This window comes from Tasmannia lanceolata, unplaced genomic scaffold, assembly GCF_043159265.1.
Source record: "Tasmannia lanceolata isolate RefF3 unplaced genomic scaffold, GAP_Taslan_0.1 ptg000015l, whole genome shotgun sequence".
Lineage (NCBI taxonomy): Eukaryota > Viridiplantae > Streptophyta > Magnoliopsida > Canellales > Winteraceae > Tasmannia > Tasmannia lanceolata.
The window spans coordinates 62,519,207-62,539,055 of NW_027518692.1; the positions used below are offsets into that span (position 1 = coordinate 62,519,207).

General features: G+C 38.7%; 1 protein-coding gene and 1 pseudogene across 1 annotated transcript; one reads left to right on the forward strand and one right to left on the reverse strand.

The window, feature by feature from the left end:
* Positions 1-335: 335 nt before the first annotated feature.
* Positions 336-6,968, forward strand: LOC143892913 (purple acid phosphatase 18-like). The gene is made up of 5 exons (XM_077397830.1): positions 336-616; positions 3,627-4,295; positions 5,756-5,944; positions 6,040-6,128; positions 6,484-6,968. The coding sequence occupies exons 1-5, from the start codon at positions 428-430 to the stop codon at positions 6,701-6,703; spliced, it is 1,356 nt and encodes a 451-aa protein (XP_077253945.1). The 5' UTR covers positions 336-427; the 3' UTR covers positions 6,704-6,968.
* A 1,819-nt stretch (positions 6,969-8,787) lies between these two features.
* Positions 8,788-10,012, reverse strand: LOC143892135 (beta-amyrin 28-monooxygenase CYP716A378 pseudogene; annotated as a pseudogene).
* Positions 10,013-19,849: the final 9,837 nt, after the last annotated feature.

The following is a 19,849-nucleotide window of genomic DNA, read 5'->3' on the forward strand; positions in this document are numbered from 1 at the left end:
TCGGTTTCGGCTAAAATTTCGTACTTATCCGAAACTGAAATTTCAACCGAAATCCTGAAATTTCGGGCTAAATTCCGTACTAGCTATTGAAATGCTGTTTTTCTGGGACGTCGAAATTTCGACAATTCCGTACGAAATCTTGTAACGGAATAAAAAATTAATATTTTATAGCAAATTTCGGATTTCGGTCTTCACCGAAATCCGAAATTTCGGTCGAAATTTAAAACCATTTGACACCGACTGTTAGTCTGTGAGTCTGTGAGATGGTCTTGCACTCACAATCGGTGGTCATAATCGTTGTCTTCGTTCTGTGACAAACGATTATGGGTCCCAAACCAAACATGGCGATCACATCATCACAGATCTACAATTGATCCAACGGTCCGATAAAGACCGGAGGTACTTTAGTCATTTCCAAAAGCTAAAGATGATTATAGGCGCAATTCGCAATCCAGCATCTGGACCAAAATCACAGTGCCAAGAAATGGAGCTCAAGATCGTTTTAATGGCGATTTTGCTGATCTCTGCAACTGCCATGGCGGACTATGTTCGCCCTAAGCCTCGAGAAACCCTAACTTTCCCGTGGAAGCCGAGGCATTCTTCTTATCCTCAACAGGTAAAAAGCTTCTTTTTTCCGCGCATTTCTGTTTTTCTAAGCCAAAATTGCTCTTTCTAGGGTTTGGATCTCCTGTTTCTCTATTTGTTACTGTTTTGAACGATTTTTTCGACTTTGAATGATAGATCCGGCTCAGTTATTTCTGTTTTCGATGATCGGATTTCAATTTATTGTTGAAAGATATCGATGTGTTTCTGGATTTATGATGGATTTATTTGCTTTAGTTTTGTGCTTCGCATAATTGTATCTTCTTAGTGAATTATGTTGGGATTTTTTCATGAACTGGAGAAGTTCAACTCGATTTTTTGCTCCTTGGATGGCTATTTTTTTTTGTTAATCCTAGGGTTATGTTTTTGTTGATCTTAGAGTTATGCTTTTTGCATCAGCTGTTTGATTTCCTGTTTATACGAAGAAGGTATTTAAGAATAAATATGCGTTTTCCATGATCATCTTAATTCATTAATTTTCATTTTTCTGTTCAACTTGAAATTTATTTCAGAATTCGCATTAAAGTTAATACACTTGGGGTCTATAGCCTTTTCGGAGAGGAACCATAAGGATACTTTGGAGTAGAGTATGTTCATCTGTTGCAAAATCAATTCATCTTTCTAGATTGTAATCATAGCTTTGAATTTAGTGTGCTTAATCCAAGATGTGGAGAGTATTCTCTATACCAAACCTGGTGCTGCCTGATAGGATTTAAGTGGCAGTGATTGTCGCCTGTCCTCATCTGCTGTAGTGCACCAAAATGGGTTATTTTGAAAACCATATATAGTATAATGTTAGTGAGCAGATATCAAGGACAAAACAGCATTGGAGTTTAAATCTTACTGTGCATAACCAGAACGAAGAATGTAATTGATCATTGATTTTAGTTTGCCCAATACCAATATATTTCTCCTGATATGTATTGTGTGATAGAAATGAAGAATGAAAGTGCATACAAGAATGGAAACAATATACCAAAATAGAAAGTGCATACAAGAATGAATACTAACTTAGGTAAAAAATAGAAACTATATATAGAATGCCTCTGAAAATGGGAAGTAATTGCAGTTGGAGCACAACAAAATTTCAGCAATTTGATCATTGGTTTGGATGAACCTTCAATTTTTCTACCGTTGATCTTCTCTTGAATGAAGTGGTGATCAACTTGGATATGATTTGTTCGCCTGTTGAGATTAGGATTGGAAGATATGGCAAAGGCGTTTAGACTATCCTAGTATAGGATAGTAGGTCGCACCGATTGTCCCAATGCCATAGGCCCATAGCAACGTTTCTTATCCATGGAACTTCAGTTGTAACGACTGCCATTGTCCTATATGTTGCTTCAGTGTTGGATCTTGCTTCAAACTTTTATTTTTGATTGCTCCATGACACTGTTTTCCAACAAATATGTAATATCCAATAGTCAATTGTCTGTGTGGTTGGATCACCTACTCAATCCGCATTGGAGAATGCAATTACGAGTGATACTGAAGTTCATCAATAGTGTTAGTACGCTATGGCCTATTGTCTCAAGTAAGGGTGTCAGGATCATGTTGGGGGGTCAGTGTGCTCCCAATCGAAGATCCATCCCAATGGATCATCAGAAGCCCTGTCATGACCAAGAGTCGAGCCCAATCGCCAATCCTTACATGAATATGGGTTGTGCTCGAGAGGCTATGGATCGATTGGACCTGATCGAAGGATCTTTTTAGCAGCTTCCAGATGTTTTATTCAAGGGTTCTGCATAAATTGACTAATATTTCGATCCATCTTTGAGAACACCACCAAAATTGTCACTATCTCCCAATCTTTTTTTAGGGTGACTGAAGTGGCCACATGTTTTGCGTCCTTCGTCTTTGATCTATTAAAGAGATCAACATCATACTTAATTTTGAGTTTTATTCTGGTTTCCATTTTTGGAATAGAATGGTTTGGAATGGAATGGAATTGATAACTTGGGATGGAGAAGGAATGGCGGCTGAGTTTTTTTGTGAAGACAAAGGTTAGGATATTTGGAGAAAGGGAAAACGAGGGTGATAGAAGGTAGAGTGAAGAAGATGATAAAATGAGGATGATGTCGAAAGCAGTTTGTGGGGAGAACCCTAAAATACGACTAGGACTTCCTGCTGTCATTAGTGAGTATATAGATATGATTTACAATATTTAGACAATATTTAAAACACCTTGGGTAGAAACTGTGAGGAAAGACTTGAGGGCTAGGAACATAAGAGAGAACATGACCTTGGATAGGATAGAATGGAAGAAAATGATCCATGTACACGAACCCAACTAGTGTCAGGATTAGACTGGGTCAATTTGAACCGGGTAGATCCTTTCACCTTCTGCATGAAAATTTTCTAAAGGATTCATTAGTCAACCCCAACTAGTTTGGGACATAGGCTTAGTTGAGTTGAGTTGAGACAATATTACAAGTATGCCATTGATATTTTTTTATACTACTTTACACTGCGTTTTCAAGTCAGGTGATGCAAGAAAAAAGTTGTACACATCTTCTAATATGCATGTCGATCGTCCAAAAAATTCACAACAGCTGTATTTTTAGTCTCTATTATGTATCATATTTCCCAAGCCTAATTCGTGTGTGAAAGAACACCAACTTTTACTGCAAATTATTTCCATCTGTTAGATTCCTTTTGTTTCCTATGTATCGTCTTTATGTCAAAGGGCTGCTTGATACTTCATATTTGGGTAGAATGGAGGATTAGTGCTTCTAACAATTGTGTTCTTTTTTCCATTGCTATAGGTAATATAGTGAATTTCTGTTCCAAAAAGAGTTCTGTACTGAAATAGAAACAGGAATTAGGGGAAGATGGTTCACGAAATATTACACCTGTTTGGACTTGTTTTCTTCCTTTTATTTATTATTTGTCGGTTCCACCATTTGAAAGATAACATTATTGAAATTCGGGATGTTATAGTATATATCTTATGATTAGTCTCCATCATGGATCATCAAATTTCTATCTTAATTCACCGGCAACATGTGTATGGGCTTCTGCAGGTTCATATTTCTTTGGCAGGGGATAAACAAATGAGAATCACATGGATAACTGATGATGACTCTTCTCCATCAGTTGTTGAATATGGAACATCACCTGGAGAATATCCGTTATCCTCTCAAGGAGAAAGTACATCCTACAGTTACTTATTATATAGTTCTGGAACAATACACCACGTTGTCATTGGACCTCTGGAAGATGACACGGTTTACTTTTATCGATGTGGGGGACAAGATCCAGAGTTCAACCTCAAGACCCCTCCCTCACAATTCCCAATTACTTTTGCCGTGGTGGGTGATCTTGGCCAAACAGGCTGGACTTCATCAACCCTAGATCACATAAGCAAGTGCAAATATGATGTACATATGCTCCCTGGAGACCTCTCCTATGCTGATTACCAACAACACCTTTGGGACTCGTTTGGCGAGCTGGTGCAGCCACTTGCAAGTGCAAGACCATGGATGGTAGTAGAAGGGAACCATGAAAGAGAGAACATACCCTTCTTTAAAGATGGGTTTGAATCCTACAATGCACGGTGGAAGATGCCTTTCGAAGAGAGCGGATCCGGTTCGAATCTCTATTACTCGTTTGAAGTTGCCGGAGTGCATATTGTCATGCTTGGTTCTTATGCAGATTATGACAAGTACTCAGATCAATATAGTTGGCTCAAGGTTAGTTCTTTATTGTGGAGCCATGTTAACTATCCGGTTTAACTGTTTTCCAGAACACGAATATAATGACTTTTCTGAAGTAGGTAGCATACCAGATTTTGTAAATTGTTGAAAGAACCACTGAAAAATTTTGCCCTGTTCTTTGGGTAATGGTAAATTACTCCGAAGTGATGGTTATGTTAAAATGAAAAGAAGACTGCTGTTTTTTTTATTGCATTTATAGTATATAACGAGATTCTATATCATGGAAAATGTATGTTTGTTTCTTTCTTCCAAAATTTCTTGATGGGCTGAACTAACCAAGTGAAAACTACAAAGTCCAGAATTTTCATATATATGTTACAATTTTGATCTTTTAATGAGGTTTTATGGTTAATGTTTGGGTAGGTGAGCTAGGGCCAAAGAAACAAAGACCATTATGGCTCACGATTAAAAGGTTTGCAATCTTAGTTATTGATTCCGTTCCATTTCGAAAAACAGAACAAAACATAGAATGAAATGTTCTGCTTAGAAATCTTGCCAGTTTCATCCCATGACGTCACAATCTGGCCTATTTCATCCGGAATAAACGAAACTAAATGAAACAGCCTGTTTTGGACGAAACCATGCGGAATTTCTATGCAATTTCTAGATTCAATTTTTTGAGACTAAATTTTTTGGTTTTTTCTTTTTTTCTTATTTTACTGACCCTTTTCTGTTCGTTTGAAGGGCAGATGATATCTTTTAACCCTCTCAAACGAATGAAGGGCTAAAACACATCAAACCCCTCATATTTACACTTTTTCAGAACTCATTTCTTCCCTAAAACCCTATTCCTCATTTACATATTGGTATTTGGTATGATGAATTGTAAGTGTTATTGATGTTTCGCACTGAATTTGATATTAATCATACTCACTAGGAGTCAATTTTTCACTCATATTGTAGATATTTTAGTTAGTAAAATGTGTCATTTTTTCAAATTTGGTTGATGTAATTGTCTCTTATATTTTGTAAAAAAAAAATTCATTTTTGTTTGAATTTTAACTATTTAAAAAAATTCTACCAGTCGTAGCGCCTTTTCTAAAACAGAACATTGGAACAGATGAAACAAAGGAATGTTCCATTCCTGTGAGCAAAACGAAACACCCATCAGAACAGAATCAATAACTAAGCTCGAAACTCAAAACTGAGCCAATTCAGCACAGTCAGCAGCCATTTCATTTAAAGAGTCTCCACATTAACCTAAAAGCAGCAGTGTTTCTTCATTTTGTGTAACAAAGTACATGTTTTGGGTCATGTTCAAAACATTAACAACTGTTTGATTATTTCCTGTAGCTAATTTTATAATCTGTCAAAAAATTAAACTGCAAAAGGTGAGAAAAGAATATTCATTTTGGCCATTCAAAAAAGAAAAAAAGAAAAAAGAATATTCGTTTTGTTGCCATATGATGGGAGCATTTTTGTGCTTGGCTTTGTAGGCTGATCTCTCAAAGGTAGACCGACAAAGAACACCGTGGCTGCTAGTCCTATTTCATGTGCCATGGTATAACAGTAACAAAGCTCATCATGGCGAAGGGAACTACATGATGGCTGCCATGGAGCCATTGCTATATGCCGCCGGTGTGGATATTGTGCTTGCTGGCCATGTACACGCCTATGAGCGCTCGGTAATCCAGCAGTGGTTTCGACCGTTGTTTTGCATTCTTTATTTTTAACTCTATAACACTTGGTTGCAATAAGGTTGATTTTGTTTGCTTATCAGAGACGTATCAACAATGGAAAACTAGATCCTTGCGGTCCTGTCCACATAACCATTGGTGATGGAGGTAACAGGGAAGGTTTAGCTCAAAGGTAAAGGCTCTCCTTGTTTACCAAGCACATGTTTTTATTTGATTAGTTATAAAATGGGTAGTTTTCTCTTTGTATTTGATGTCTATATGAAGAAACCACCAAAATCATGCTTTTAGACTTTGCCTGGATTCGACCGGATCTCTTTGAGTTCTTCGGGTGGCAACTGGCAACTGTCCTCTTAGTGAGCCCTAGAAGGCACAAAACTTCAACAAAAAACTTGTGGGTGTCATTAAAGATGGTGTGATCAATCAACTATGTTAACAGTTTATAAGATCATTGTAAACTTAAAATCTGGTGGGTTTTCAGTTTTATGAATGAGCCAGGGCTTCTCACCTGGTGATGAATGGATTTGCAGATATATACAACCAAAACCAGATTGGTCTGTCTTCCGCGAAGCAAGTTTTGGTCACGGAGAACTCAAGATAGTGAATTCAACTCATGCATTCTGGAGCTGGCATAGGAATGATGATGACGAGTCAGTACAGTCAGATCAGGTGTGGATAAATTCGTTGGCTGGATCAGTGTGTATGGCTGATAAGAAGCCCGTGAACAGGAGATTCCTCGTTGTTCCTTAGGAAGGGACTTTCTGGTTCTGTAAGTAAAAACTCTGCAAGGATATAACACTGTGTATATATATGCGATAAAAGAATAGGAAGAGTGTTGTATCATTTCTAGTCAGATGAGGACACCTTAGATTCTTAGTTTGGTTGGACACAGTTAATGCTGCCTTTTCTGTGGTTTCTTGGTGCTTTTTTGAAGAGAATTATTATGTATTGTTCAAACTCTGCAAGGATATAACACTGTATATATATGTGATAAAACCATAGGAAGATTGTTGTATCATTCTGTCAGATCAGGACACCTTAGATTCCTAGTTTGGTTGGACACTAAATTGATGCTGAGCAGTTGCCATTTATATGAATGCCAACAAAAATGGAATTATCTTCTTGGATCTCCTCTTAATTGGGCATAAAATCTATTTTTCAAACAGCTCTACAGACTGGCTGGAGCATAATATCCCAGATAATTGGTTAGTTAGGTCCCAGATAATTGTTCAGTAGTTTATGTTTGGAGTCCACTGTATTTTATTTGCTTCATTTATCATTAAAAGTTATCTAATACATTTTTAGCCTTGAAATATTACTTCATTTGTCACACAAAGTTCTCTGAACTCCTTAATATCTAAAACATCTTTTTAGCATTCAGGTCAGGAATCTGATAACATTCTTAATGACCGCTTCTCCATTGGGCACTGCATTTTTTATAGATACAAAGGCCAAGTCCAATGGAGCCATGGAGGTGTGCTTCCCAAGCAACATAGTGCCGACAATGGTGATGGATTTTTTTTCTTCTATGACCCCTCCATAGCAAGGCCTAAGAAATAAATGGTTTGGATCATTGAGTAGTAGCACCTATTTGTCCTTTTTATGGACTGACTACCCATCATCTGAGATCCCCCACCGTAAGGATTTTCTTCTTAATTCATAGATAAATGCTAAACAGATGGCTCGGTTAGGTTCCTTCCTAACAGCTATTTTTTTGGCCGCTGGTGCCACATGCACGGGATAAGATCCATTGGTCCGACCAGTAACCAGAAGTCCGGCAAAATGCTGTTGATAATATATTTTTTTTATGAGTAAGCTGGGGCTTTTGATAATATCTTGATCAGATGACATAGGTTCTTGATCCATCAAGCCTCATTTAGGACCAAACCGTTGATTTTTGTAGTCTTGAATCTTATGTATGGGACCATGGGGTTGATTTTTGTAGTCTTGTATCTTATGTATGGGATGTGTGTTCAGCATGGGACCAAGATCATGTGTGTTGCCTTGTGATGTTCTACAATACCAATGATCTCGATTTCACATACAGTAGGGGCTCTCATAATTAATGCTCCATAAATTTATAAGATCTTATATCCTATTGCGAGACTAAGAACCACCTTGTTCCCATTGTTCCTACGTTGGTAATTTAAATCTCTTATTTCTAATACTCAATAAAGAAAAAAATAGAGATATAAGATATAAGAGAGTACCTTCTTAGAAAATATTGTTCAAAGTACATATGCTTTACAATAATGTATGTAGGTACAACATAGGAGAAAGAGAGAAAAAATAAAACAAGTGCCAAAATTGGTGTAAGACTGCCAACTCATCTTTGTCAAATGACGAGTGTAAGACCACTCATCTCTCTTTTACCAACGTCTCCCTATCTCTAAAAGTAGATGCTAAAACGAAGTGAAATTTAAGCCGGAGGTGAAATTGCAAGACAAATAGAGTGATAGACTTATCTTCTAATACTTAATATGCTGTAATATTTTATATAAAAAGCTGCCATCGGGAATATAAAATATAAGAGCCCCAACTGTACATGTTCCCAGCGGGTCCTAACAATTTATAAGAGCCCTAACAATTAAATCTGTACAAACAACAAAAAGGAGCTATCTAGTTTGATGGATGGAATATATGAAAGTTGGGAGTGTTTATTTGTATGGATCGGTCTTGTCATGTAGGCTTGAGCCGGACATCATTTGAATTATTAAGCAAACCTTATATATTAAAAAGATGTACAATCAAACCTATTTATCAATTCAGTCGAAGCCCACAAACTTGAACATGAACAGTAACACATGGAAACTTGAAGCCTTGTCATAGCAACTTCATTTCTTTATAGGCTCAAGTTGGATCGGCAATCCCTCTGCAGGTGTAGGCATTGGGAACCTGCTGAAAGTATCATCTTTGCAACATAACTTCCATTTGAATTGGGTGCCCAAGTTATGAATTGCAACCATCGTTTCTAGTCTCGCAAACTCGTAACCAGGGCACATCCTTTGTCCTACGCCAAACGCCACAAAAGAATAAGGTAGAATCTGTGTCTGGCCATCGAAGCGCGCCGGATCGAACTTCCCTGGCTCGGGGAAGATATGCTCATCCATATGGGTCGAGCTTGATGCCCAGAAAATCTGAAGTATCAAAAGAAGAAAAATTAGTCTTAGGAATAAGCTTCTTCTGTTTTGTGGCCTTGTATAAGGCTTGATGGCTATTGGATTAGCATATGGAGTCCGGTCCATTGACACTCGGCCGTTTTCTGGGTGGTGAGTGAAGAGGAAGAGAACACTTAAACGTGATGAGAGTCTCCAAGAATTCTTATAAATAGAACCAGGTCCCCACTCTCATTCACGCAAGAAAATGTTGTAAAAATAACACAAACCCTAACAATTTAAGCTTTTGGAGTAATTGGTTGTTTCACATGGTATCAGACCTATTGCCTACGCAAAAGAGACTGGCCACTATACCAGAATTGTTTTTTGTTTAAAACGGACACCAACTCGGGTTGATTTTTAAGAATTCGGGTTGAGCTACTATAAAATTGGGTCGGGGTCAGGTTGATTCCAATTCATTTTTAGGAAAATCCCAACCCAACCTAACCCAAATTGTACCCCTGTAAAAGGCTAACATCTAGGGATGCAATTTCGGTCGGGGTAGTTGAGCTTTTGCTACAAAAAGGAATTGAAATCAATCCAAACCGGACCTAGTTTATGCTAAAAACTCAACCAAAATTCTCAAAAATTGGCCCAACAAGCTGCAAAAATACTAACATTAGGGAGTAGCGGTGCAACTTTGGATCGGGTTGGGTTGAGCTTTTGTCAAAAAATGAACTGGGCCCCAAAACTCAACCCAACTCACCCCTAATCATGGGGAAGGAGCTTCAAATGGATTTATCCTTACTTGCCACCCTTTGGGTATGAGATATCCTTCGAACTCGATGCCTTTCATGACTCTTCTGAAGCTACCAAAGACAGGAGGGACCATCCTAAGCATCTCCGTTGCTACCCTCCATGAGTACTTCATTTTCCCAAGATCATCCCACACTCCGGCCACCATCTCTTGGAAACATTTTACCAATCTTTCTCTTTTCCTTCCTCGCTCTACCCCGAAAAGGAGGGATGACATGATGTCGAAAGTAAGGGTCTTCATTAGTGGCAAAACCTGTGTAATTATCAAAGCATTGTACTATTATATTTAATTGAAATTTCCAAGCTAATTTTACGACAAATGCCAGACGGAAGTGCGCCCTTGCACAAATAAGATGAAAGGATGCCCCCATAGGTTGCTATCACAACACAAAGTGCATTTATAACATAATTGAAAAATGTAAAAGTGAAAGAGCAATAAATTCGTTTCAGTGATAGCAACAAGGGGGTGCCCTTTCATCTGATTTTTTGCAAGCGCGCCCCTCAGTTTAGCATTCCCCTAATTTTACTGAAAAATGTCCAGGTTCTTTTCACATTCAGTGTGGAAGGTTATATATGGCCCAGCATGTTTATTAAAAGTAAGGTATGGCCCTCACCATAGGATGATCCAAACCGTCCATTAGATGGGCCACAACCTAAATAGGTTGTGCCCCAAAAGTCATTTTCATAGGTTGATCCTAACCCTCCGATCTATGGGGGTTAGGATCAACTCTCTAACATTCAGATCGGAGGGTTAGGATCAACCTATGGAAATGATTTTTGGGGCACAACCTATTTAGGCTGTGGCCCATCTAATGGACGGTTTGGATCATCCTATGGTGAGGGCCATACCGTACTTTTAATAAAGTGAGAGTGCCCTCATCAAAATACAGTAGTGCTGATAACATTTCCCAATATTTATAGTATTTATAAACTAGGGACCATTTTGCCTTTCTGTGATGGTACCTAGCAAATCCCTATAATTTATCTCGACAAGTAGTTAGCATGTGGCGAGAGTAATATCCTGTTTATGGCAAAAATGGACAGGCGTGCCAGGGATCAAATGACCCCAATCGAATCAATCTGCTCAGGCGATTGGAGGAAGAAATTATCTTCCCGGTTCTAAATCCTCACACTAAGTGTTCAGATTGGTCAAATGGTGGAAATTGATTGAAAGTGAAATTAACAATTAGAACTACTCCTACGAAATACAATAAATGATAGATGAAATTAACAAGCGTATTGCATTTTCTGCAAATGATCATGGATCTTTTCTTATTGCTCTCAAATGAGTATTTATAATTACAGACAACAAAGAAGTTACAACCGTTATAAATTCAAATTTCAAAAATGTAATAACTTCTTTTAACTGCAGATCATCCTATTCAAATTTTAAATGTAATAACTTCTTGTAACTGCAAATCATTCTATTCAAATTTCAAATGTAATAACTTCTTGTAACTGCAAATCATTCAGTCTTTGTAACCGCAAATCATTCAGTTTTGAGATCTAAACAAATACGAACAAATTGATCTTCATCTGAACTAGAATTGTCTGTGGTGAAATTAGAGCGTCAACAATGCCCCCCATACAGCTCTGCATGATGCTAATGCTGAGGTGTGTGTTAATCCCCCTGTCAATCGATCTGACCAGTGGTAAAAATGGTCTTAAGATTACGGTCTGACACGTATCTGAAACCTGATGGTACATCCTTTCAGTTACCTCATCAGACTCTTCAGTTGAGGACATGCCATGATTGTTTGACCGTAATAATAATATCGGTCTAACTATGCACTTATCATTCTCCTCTCATATCCCACACAGTAGGATAGTAGGGCTTAAGATAACGACCGTTAATCGATCTTGGATGTAATCGGCCATTCATTCCTTTCAAATGATAAGCACCACCTTTCAAAATCCTATGTATAACAAACGGTCCTTCCCAATTGGGAGACCATTTACCATATTTAGGATCGTTCACTCCAACAGGTAAAATGAGTTTCCAAACCAACTCACCTTCCTCAAAATTCTTTGGCTTTACCTTTTTATTGTAAGACCGCATTACCTTTTTCTTATGCATAACTAAACGGTCTAAAGCCATTAATCGGACTTCATCTAAGTCTTCTAATTCGATCATCATGGCCTCATTAAAATCTTCACCAGTTAGGTTGTTTTGATAAGCCACCCTCAATGACTTGACTGTTACTTCCATTGGTAAAACGGCATCATGACCGTATGTTAAACTGAATGGTGTCATACCTGTTGCCGTCTTCTGGGATGTTCTATAAGCCCATAAGGCTTCAGACAACACCTCATGCCATGACCTTGGATTATCATCAATCATTTTTTGGATGATGTTTTTCAAAGTCTTATTGGATGATTCAGCTTGGCCATTAGCTTGTGCGTAGTAAGGAGTTGAATGCACAATCTTAAACCCATAGGTATTGGCAAACTCCTTAATTTCCTCACCATCAAATATTGATCCCTGATCGGTCGTTATTGTTTCTGGAAGACCGAATCTATGAATAATATTTTCTTTGATGGTTTTAATCACGGCCTGTTGATTGGCCGTTTTTAAGGGGATGGCCTCTGCCCATTTTGTAAAATAATCTGTAGCCACTAACACAAAAGTGTGTTGTTTGGATGATGGAGGATAAATTTTACCAATAAGGTCCATAGCCCAACCCCGAAATGGCCATGGTTTAATTATTGGCTGTAATTCCTTGGCTGGTACCCTTTGTATAGGACCATGTTTTTGACAAGCTTCACACCCTTTAGCATATTTAACACAATCGGCCTGTATGTTGGGCCAGTAATAACCATGTCTGCTAATTAGCCATCTCATTTTAATACCTGCTTGATGGGCTCCACATATCCCTTCATGGACTTCGGCCATAACAAGCAAGGCTTCGTGTTTATTAAGACATTTTAATAGCAAACCATCTAAGTTTCTCCTATAAAGTTGACCGTCCATTAAAATATATTTCAATGACCTAAGTTTTATTTTTCGGTCTACCCTTATATTAGGCTTGTTGAGAAACTGAATGATTGGTAACCTCCAATCAGTTTCTATAGAAGTATCTGATAGCATAATCTCAACTGATTCTTTTCGGTCAAACACAGAAGGTAAATGCTTCTTTTGAACAGTAATAACTCGTTCTATCATGCCTTCTGGAATTTTTAGACCGGATGCTAGTTGAGCCATTTCGTTTGCTTCATGATTATTAATACGTGGTGTAAATTCTATCACCACATCTGCAAACGTATCTAACAATTTAATTGCCATATCATGATAATCGGTCAATGTTTGATTTAAACATCGATACTCCCCATTCAACTGTTTGACAACTAATTGGGAATCACCTATTATCTTGACCGATTTTACTTTCATTTCAATTAACAATTCAAGGCCGATTATTAAAGCTTCATATTCGGCCTGATTATTTGAACATGGAAAGTCCAATTGAAATGAAAATTGCAATTTAAGACCGATGGGAGATATTAATATAATTCCTGCACCTGCTCCATTCTCATTTTTAGACCCATCAAACATTAAAGTCCAAGGTAAGATATCTATAGTCTGAACGGAATATAGTATCTCCTCTGGAATATCAAAACATGGGTGATCAGCTAAAAAATCGGCCAACGCTTGACCTTTAACTGATTTTTGAGGAACATATTGCAAACTGAATTCAGAAAGGGCGATTGCCCAACGGCCTATTTTATTTCTTAATATAGGCTTATTTAGCATATATTTGATCAAATCAGTTTTACAGACCAAATATACTAATACGGGAAGTAAATAATATCTTAGCTTAATACATGAAAAATACAAAGCTAAACACAGCTTTTCAATGGCCGAATATTTTCTCTCGGCATCATTTAAAGTCCTACTTAAATAATAAACGGCCTGTTCAAAACCGAATTCATTGTCCTGGGCTAATAGGCTCCCAATCGACGCATCAGCCGCCGAGATGTATAGCTTTAAGGGTTCTCCTTTCTTTGGGGAAATCAACACCGGTGGCCGAGCCAAGTAATCCTTGATGGCTTCAAAGGCTTTTTGGTGTTGGTCTTCCCATACGAAACTTTCCTCAGACCGTAATTTCAGTAGAGGGGAGAACGATTGCGTCTTTCCTGCACAGTTAGATATAAAACGGCGTAAGAAATTAATCTGGCCGAGAAAACTCTGCAGTTCTTTCTTATTTCTGGGAGGTTTAGCATTTATTATTGCCTTTGTTTTATTTTTATCGACCTGAATTCCTCGCTGATGAACAAGGAAACCCAGGAAATTACCAGCCGAAACCCCAAAGGCACATTTTAGAGGATTTAACTTCAGTTTATGAAGTCTCATCCTTTCAAACGACCTTCTTAGATCGGCCAAGTGATGTGGACTTGTGTCAGACTTGACTACAATGTCATCTATATATACTTCCAACATGTTTCCTATCAGGTCATGGAAGATTGCATTCATTGCCCGTTGATAGGTAGCACCGGCATTCTTAAGGCCGAAAGGCATCACTACCCATTCAAAGGTTCCTAAAGAACGTGGGCACCTAAATGCGGTCTTATGGACATCTTCTTCGGCTATATATATCTGATTATAACCGGAATATCCATCCATAAAAGATAATATTTGATGACCCGAGGCCGCATCAACTAATATATCGGCCACTGGCATAGGGTATTCATCCTTGGGAGTTGCTAAGTTTAAATTCCTAAAGTCTATACATATACGTAATTTACCGTTCTTTTTAACTACAGGAACTATATTTGAAAGCCATTCTACATACCTGGCTATTCTGATGAACTTAGCTTGAAGCAATCGCTCTATCTCTTCTTTGATCTTAGGCATGATGTCATCTGTCATCCTCCTAGGTGCTTGTTTATAGGGCCGAAATTCTCCTTTAACCGGTAACCTATGTTCAACTAATTCCCTCGCTAGACCGGGCATCTCCTCATAATCCCATGCAAAACAGTCTTTGTACTCATGTAACAGTGCAACAAGATTTGCTTGCATTTCAGGATCCAAAAGCTCACTGATAAACGTAGGTCGTTTATCCTCTTCGCTCCCAAGGTTGATTTCCAACAGTGGATCCTGGACATCGATATTTCGGTCTATACTAGATGAAATGGGAGGTAATACCTTGAACTCCCTTGCTATGACTGGAGGTCGGTCGTCATCATCTTCAAAGATACAATCAGCCGCATTAATGTTCGATCGATTTTTAAAGTATTGCCTTTTCTGTTTTGAGTAGATGAACAACTTTCTCATTAAGACCGTAATTGCGGTCATTCTTTCCTCTTTGGAGGAATCAGTCATTTAGAGTGGTAGACCGACCATCAATATGAACCATTGATGGTCTCAAAGCCTCAACTATTGCTTCCAGGCTTCTCTGTACTGACCCACCGTCTTGGACTAAAGCCGATACTTCTGTTGGCCTACCTTCTTCATCTGTACCGGTGAATCTAACTGGCCCGTATTGCTCATCATACAACTGAGCCTCGGCTGCATTAGCACTCACTGTAAACGGCCTGTTATCAGCAACTACCATTTCAACTTCGTTCTTATCATTCCACATGACTAAGAACTGATGGAGAGATGAAGGTATGACCCTATTTGAATGGATCCAATCACGTCCAAGTAGAGCGTTGTATGTTGTGGGGCCGTCCACCACAAAGAAAGCCGTGACTGATTTCTTACTTCCTACGGTCAGATCTACAGGTATTACCCCTTTTGCATGGGCAACAGCCCCATCAAAACCGGTCACTATAATATCAGAAGGAATTAATTCCTTCTCAGATTTTACCAACTTCTTTAGCATCCTGGTTGGCAAAATGTTGACTGCAGCCCCATTATCTATTAGGACTCTGTGGACCCCGATCCGAGAGAGGGGCGGCGGTGAGGGACGTGTGCCCCCACGCGAGTCAATCTCAGGATCATCCACGTGAATGGAGAGCTCTACCAAGGAACTCTCGAAAGAATAATGCCCCTCACAGCATGAGTGACGATACAAAGGTGAGATACCTCTCTATTCGGGGACAAGCCCAGATTCGAGGCGTACCTTAAACAAAGAAGAGTCGCCATCCAAGGAAAAAGGCAAATGGGCCTTGGATCCCATACTATGCTCTGTTGCAACGGATAACCAGAGATATAAAATAAGGTTCGTGCCTGGTTACGAATTCGGAAGGTCTAAAGAGCACCTCATCCGCCCAAGTGCAAACACCTGGTCTCTTATGCCATTTACTTAATAATTTTGAAGAGCTTTGGGCGAAAATCATATGGAATGGGAATGAATATCTCCGAGAAGACGTCTATCTAATCATGCATGTCTCGGAGATGAAATCAAAGGCACACAAGATAAGATAAAAGAAATATGTGTCACCTAAGCATAGCTAGGTTATAAGTGACATGCCTAATGGGTGTCTAAGTTCTGATGAACAAACACATGCACAACACACCAAAAAAGTATAAGGTCTGCGCAATAAAGTAAGAAAACACTGCAAAACATAGAAAAATGACTCGATACTATACAACCCTAAGACTCTAATCTATACCTAGGCCCGAGTCTTTAGATGATCTGATGTTCATCTAAAGAAGCCTACGTATCCCCGCCTCCACGAGAATCAAGGCAACGTAGTTCTTCGCACCTATTCTAAGCTATGATGCCTAAGACATCTAGACCTCTATCCTAGACTCGATTTAAAAGACCGGACTAGTTCTTAAAGCTTCTTGTGTGATTATTTAAATTCCAATGGATTGTAGATTTTAGGACACACTATATGCCCTAACTAAATGCAGGTTAGCCCTAAGCCAATGCAGGTGGTTCCTATAATCTATGTGTAGCTAGGCTGTATATCCTAAGAAAACAGTAGGATCTATCGCATCTTAGACCTAGTCATCAATTGGCGATGTGGATCGCTAACTGACCGGACGGAGGCGTAAAACTCCTAGCTAGGACTCACTCCTAACTCTAACACAAACAAATAAAACACACAACAAACAAACAACGAACGAGGGAGCAACTCCCGACTCAAAAACTCTCTAACTAGGACAAGCTCCTAACTCTAGAGGAAGATCTTTTCGAAGAAAACAATATTTTGAAAGATTTTTGTAATTTTTGAAAGATTTAAAATACTTATTTTTAAAGGTTTGGCTGGACTTGGGATGTGGATCCCAAGCTGCACTACGTACCCTGTTGAAAGGGATCAAGCCAACGTAGTTCGGAACAGAATTCCTAACTACTCTCCTAATGACTCAAGATTTTTGAGATTTTTGGTTTTTCAGATGTTTTTGTTGTTTTTAAGTGTTTTTGACTCAAGGGAGACAAATCCTATCATCATAAGGGGAAGACAGACTCCTGATATCCCGCAAAGGTTGGACAGCATCCTATGCTTTGCGGAGGGAAAATGAACAGAATAACAACTCTGCAAGGGTTGGACAGCATCCTATACCTTACGAGAGCGGATAGAAAAAACACAAGATTTGATGAGAGGTTGGATAAAATCCTAACCCCTATGATGATAGGACTGACTCCTGAAAGAAAAACAGACTCTCTAGCTAAGGACAGACTCCTAGGCTAAGGACTGACTCTGAAAATAGGATTCTTAAGAAGGAGGTGCTAATGAGACAAAGCCTGTCTCCTAAAAGAAAAAGAGATAAAGAAGGGTGCTAGTGAGACTATCAAGCTGAGATAAAACTCACAAGTAATAAGGGAAGACCTTGTGCATATTTAGCAAAGGTAAAACATCCAGCCGGGCCGGACAGCTACCTAGCCCTAGGGTGCAACAAATGTGCAACCAGATACCCATATAGGATAGGGGTATGAAGCCAAGCCGAGTAGGATGTTCTCCCAAAACCAAATGATACACAAAGAGGAGGTTTAGCAAGAAAATGAGACTAGGTAAGTCTCTTAGACACAGAGGTAGGATAAAGAAAAATATTAACAAGGAAAAAAAAAGACTTTGTGCATATTTGGCAAAGGTAAAACACCCAGCCGGGCCGGACAGCTACCTAGCCCTAGGGTGCAACAAATGTGCAACCAGATACCCATATAGGATAGGGGTATGAAGCCAAGCCGAGTAGGGTGTTCTCCCAAAACCAAACGACGCACAAAGAGGAGGGTTAGTAAGAGAATGAGACTAGGCAAGTCTCCTATATACAAAGGAGAGGTATGCAACTTGGACCGAGCAAGTCCCCTAAGGATGGGCTTGGGCTAGCGCCTTCATCGCCCTTGCAACGAGAGGGAATTCTAATATCTAAAGAATTTAACAAAAATCTAAAATACTGTGTTAATCTATCAAAGAAGAAGAAAAGTCTACCAGATAATCACAAATTCCATTCTATTCTTATAAAAATAAATCAAGTACTAAAAAAAAGAAAAAATTTTCAATAGAACAATACACGATCTATAGCAATTATAAAAGGATAACAACATTAATTAGTCCAGACCAGCCGCTGGATAGCCTAATAAAGCAAAACAATATCAAACACTTCAAAAACCAACCACAAACCCCAATACGGGGACTCCAATGAAATCAGATGATGCCAAAGTAATCATCTGATATCAAATACACATGATAATATTTCTAATCCCGCCTTGAGATCAGACAGTACTCATGTCGATGATATCGAATAGAGTAGTCATCTGATCTCCTTCTTCCTATTAACAATTCATTTAAGAACAAAGAATAGTATTACAATTATCTATCATTGCAAAACTCCTAAACACTAATCAATACTATAACTGGAATTCAAAATTGATTAATATTAATTATAACTAAAACATTGCAATCAAATTAATTGTAAAATTATTCCACCTAAAAAAAAAAAAATCATTCAACACAAAGTATATTTAAAGCAAAATTGAGATAAATACCTGAAAATGTTTAGGTGAGAAGATGACCTTGGATTAGGGTTTGAATTGATGGAAGGTGTATAGGTGAAATTGCCAGAGTCCACGGATTTCAAATAGAAGCAGCCAACCATCAAATAAATCTGAGATCTTTGTGGTGTCACTGTTCGTAGTGAACTATCAGAGAATAACTGGCGGAATTAGCACTATCTTGGAGCAATAATCAGCTGTGCTAAGGAAGTAACTAGTTTGGTTTGAACATTTGATAATGAGGTCAACTTCACTAACTGATGTTTGTTGTTGAAGTACTACCTTAATCAAGCTACAAGTTGAAAATAACCCACAAACAATACAAGCAGTACACAATCTGTCCACACAAAATACTAATATCCACACAACATTACCAAGATGAAATCTTTGCCATAGTAAATCAAGTAACAATCCACACAACTGCCATCTATTTGAAGCCCTCTGCAATATAGTCTTCAAAGATAACACACTAACACTAGAAGGAGCTGGAGGATCGATAGATCTTGCAAAAATTGAAGGATCGGCAAAGAGAAACAAAACTACAAGAGGAAAATAGAGTCCAGGTAATCTCGCCATGGCCAGAGCTCAATTGTGCTTTGCGAACAAGTGCTACATGGGAGGTTCCAAATGCAACGGGAAGGGCACCAGCAGCAACCAGATCACATCCATCAGGCACTAAAAATAGGTCTTTGATTCTAATTCTTATAGCAGTTGGAGAATTTAAGGAGGGGATAGGATGGGATCTGGAGAAAGAAATTGGAGAGGTATCGGAGATCGGGAGAGTGGGATCCCCGATCTAGTTGTAGATCAGAGCTTCCATGGAGGAATTGAGAAAGAAAAATGAAAAGACTATGAAAGAACTGCTAGGGTTTTGAAAAGATAAATGCAAGATCTCTTGTTAGAGTATAGCAAAGAAAGCTAATAGAGGAAGAAGAAGAGGATCTACCGGAATTTATGCTCGCCGGAGGAGGTGAATCGGTTGGAACCAAAAAGTGACCGGCTGGAGTTAGAATGTTGCCGGAATTTGCAGAGGTTACCGGAGAAGAAGATGAAATGACCAGAAGGATTGACCGGAGCTTCTCTCTCTCTCTCTCTCTCTCTCTCTC

Excerpts from the sequence above, each read along its gene's own strand:
- LOC143892913 (XM_077397830.1), top strand. The coding sequence starts at position 428 with ATGATTATAGGCGCAATTCGCAATCCAGCATCTGGACCAAAATCACAG. Across the intron at positions 4,296-5,755 it reads ATCAATATAGTTGGCTCAAG|GCTGATCTCTCAAAGGTAGA; the intron begins GTTAGTTCTTTA and ends TTGGCTTTGTAG. Across the intron at positions 6,129-6,483 it reads AGGGAAGGTTTAGCTCAAAG|ATATATACAACCAAAACCAG; the intron begins GTAAAGGCTCTC and ends ATGGATTTGCAG.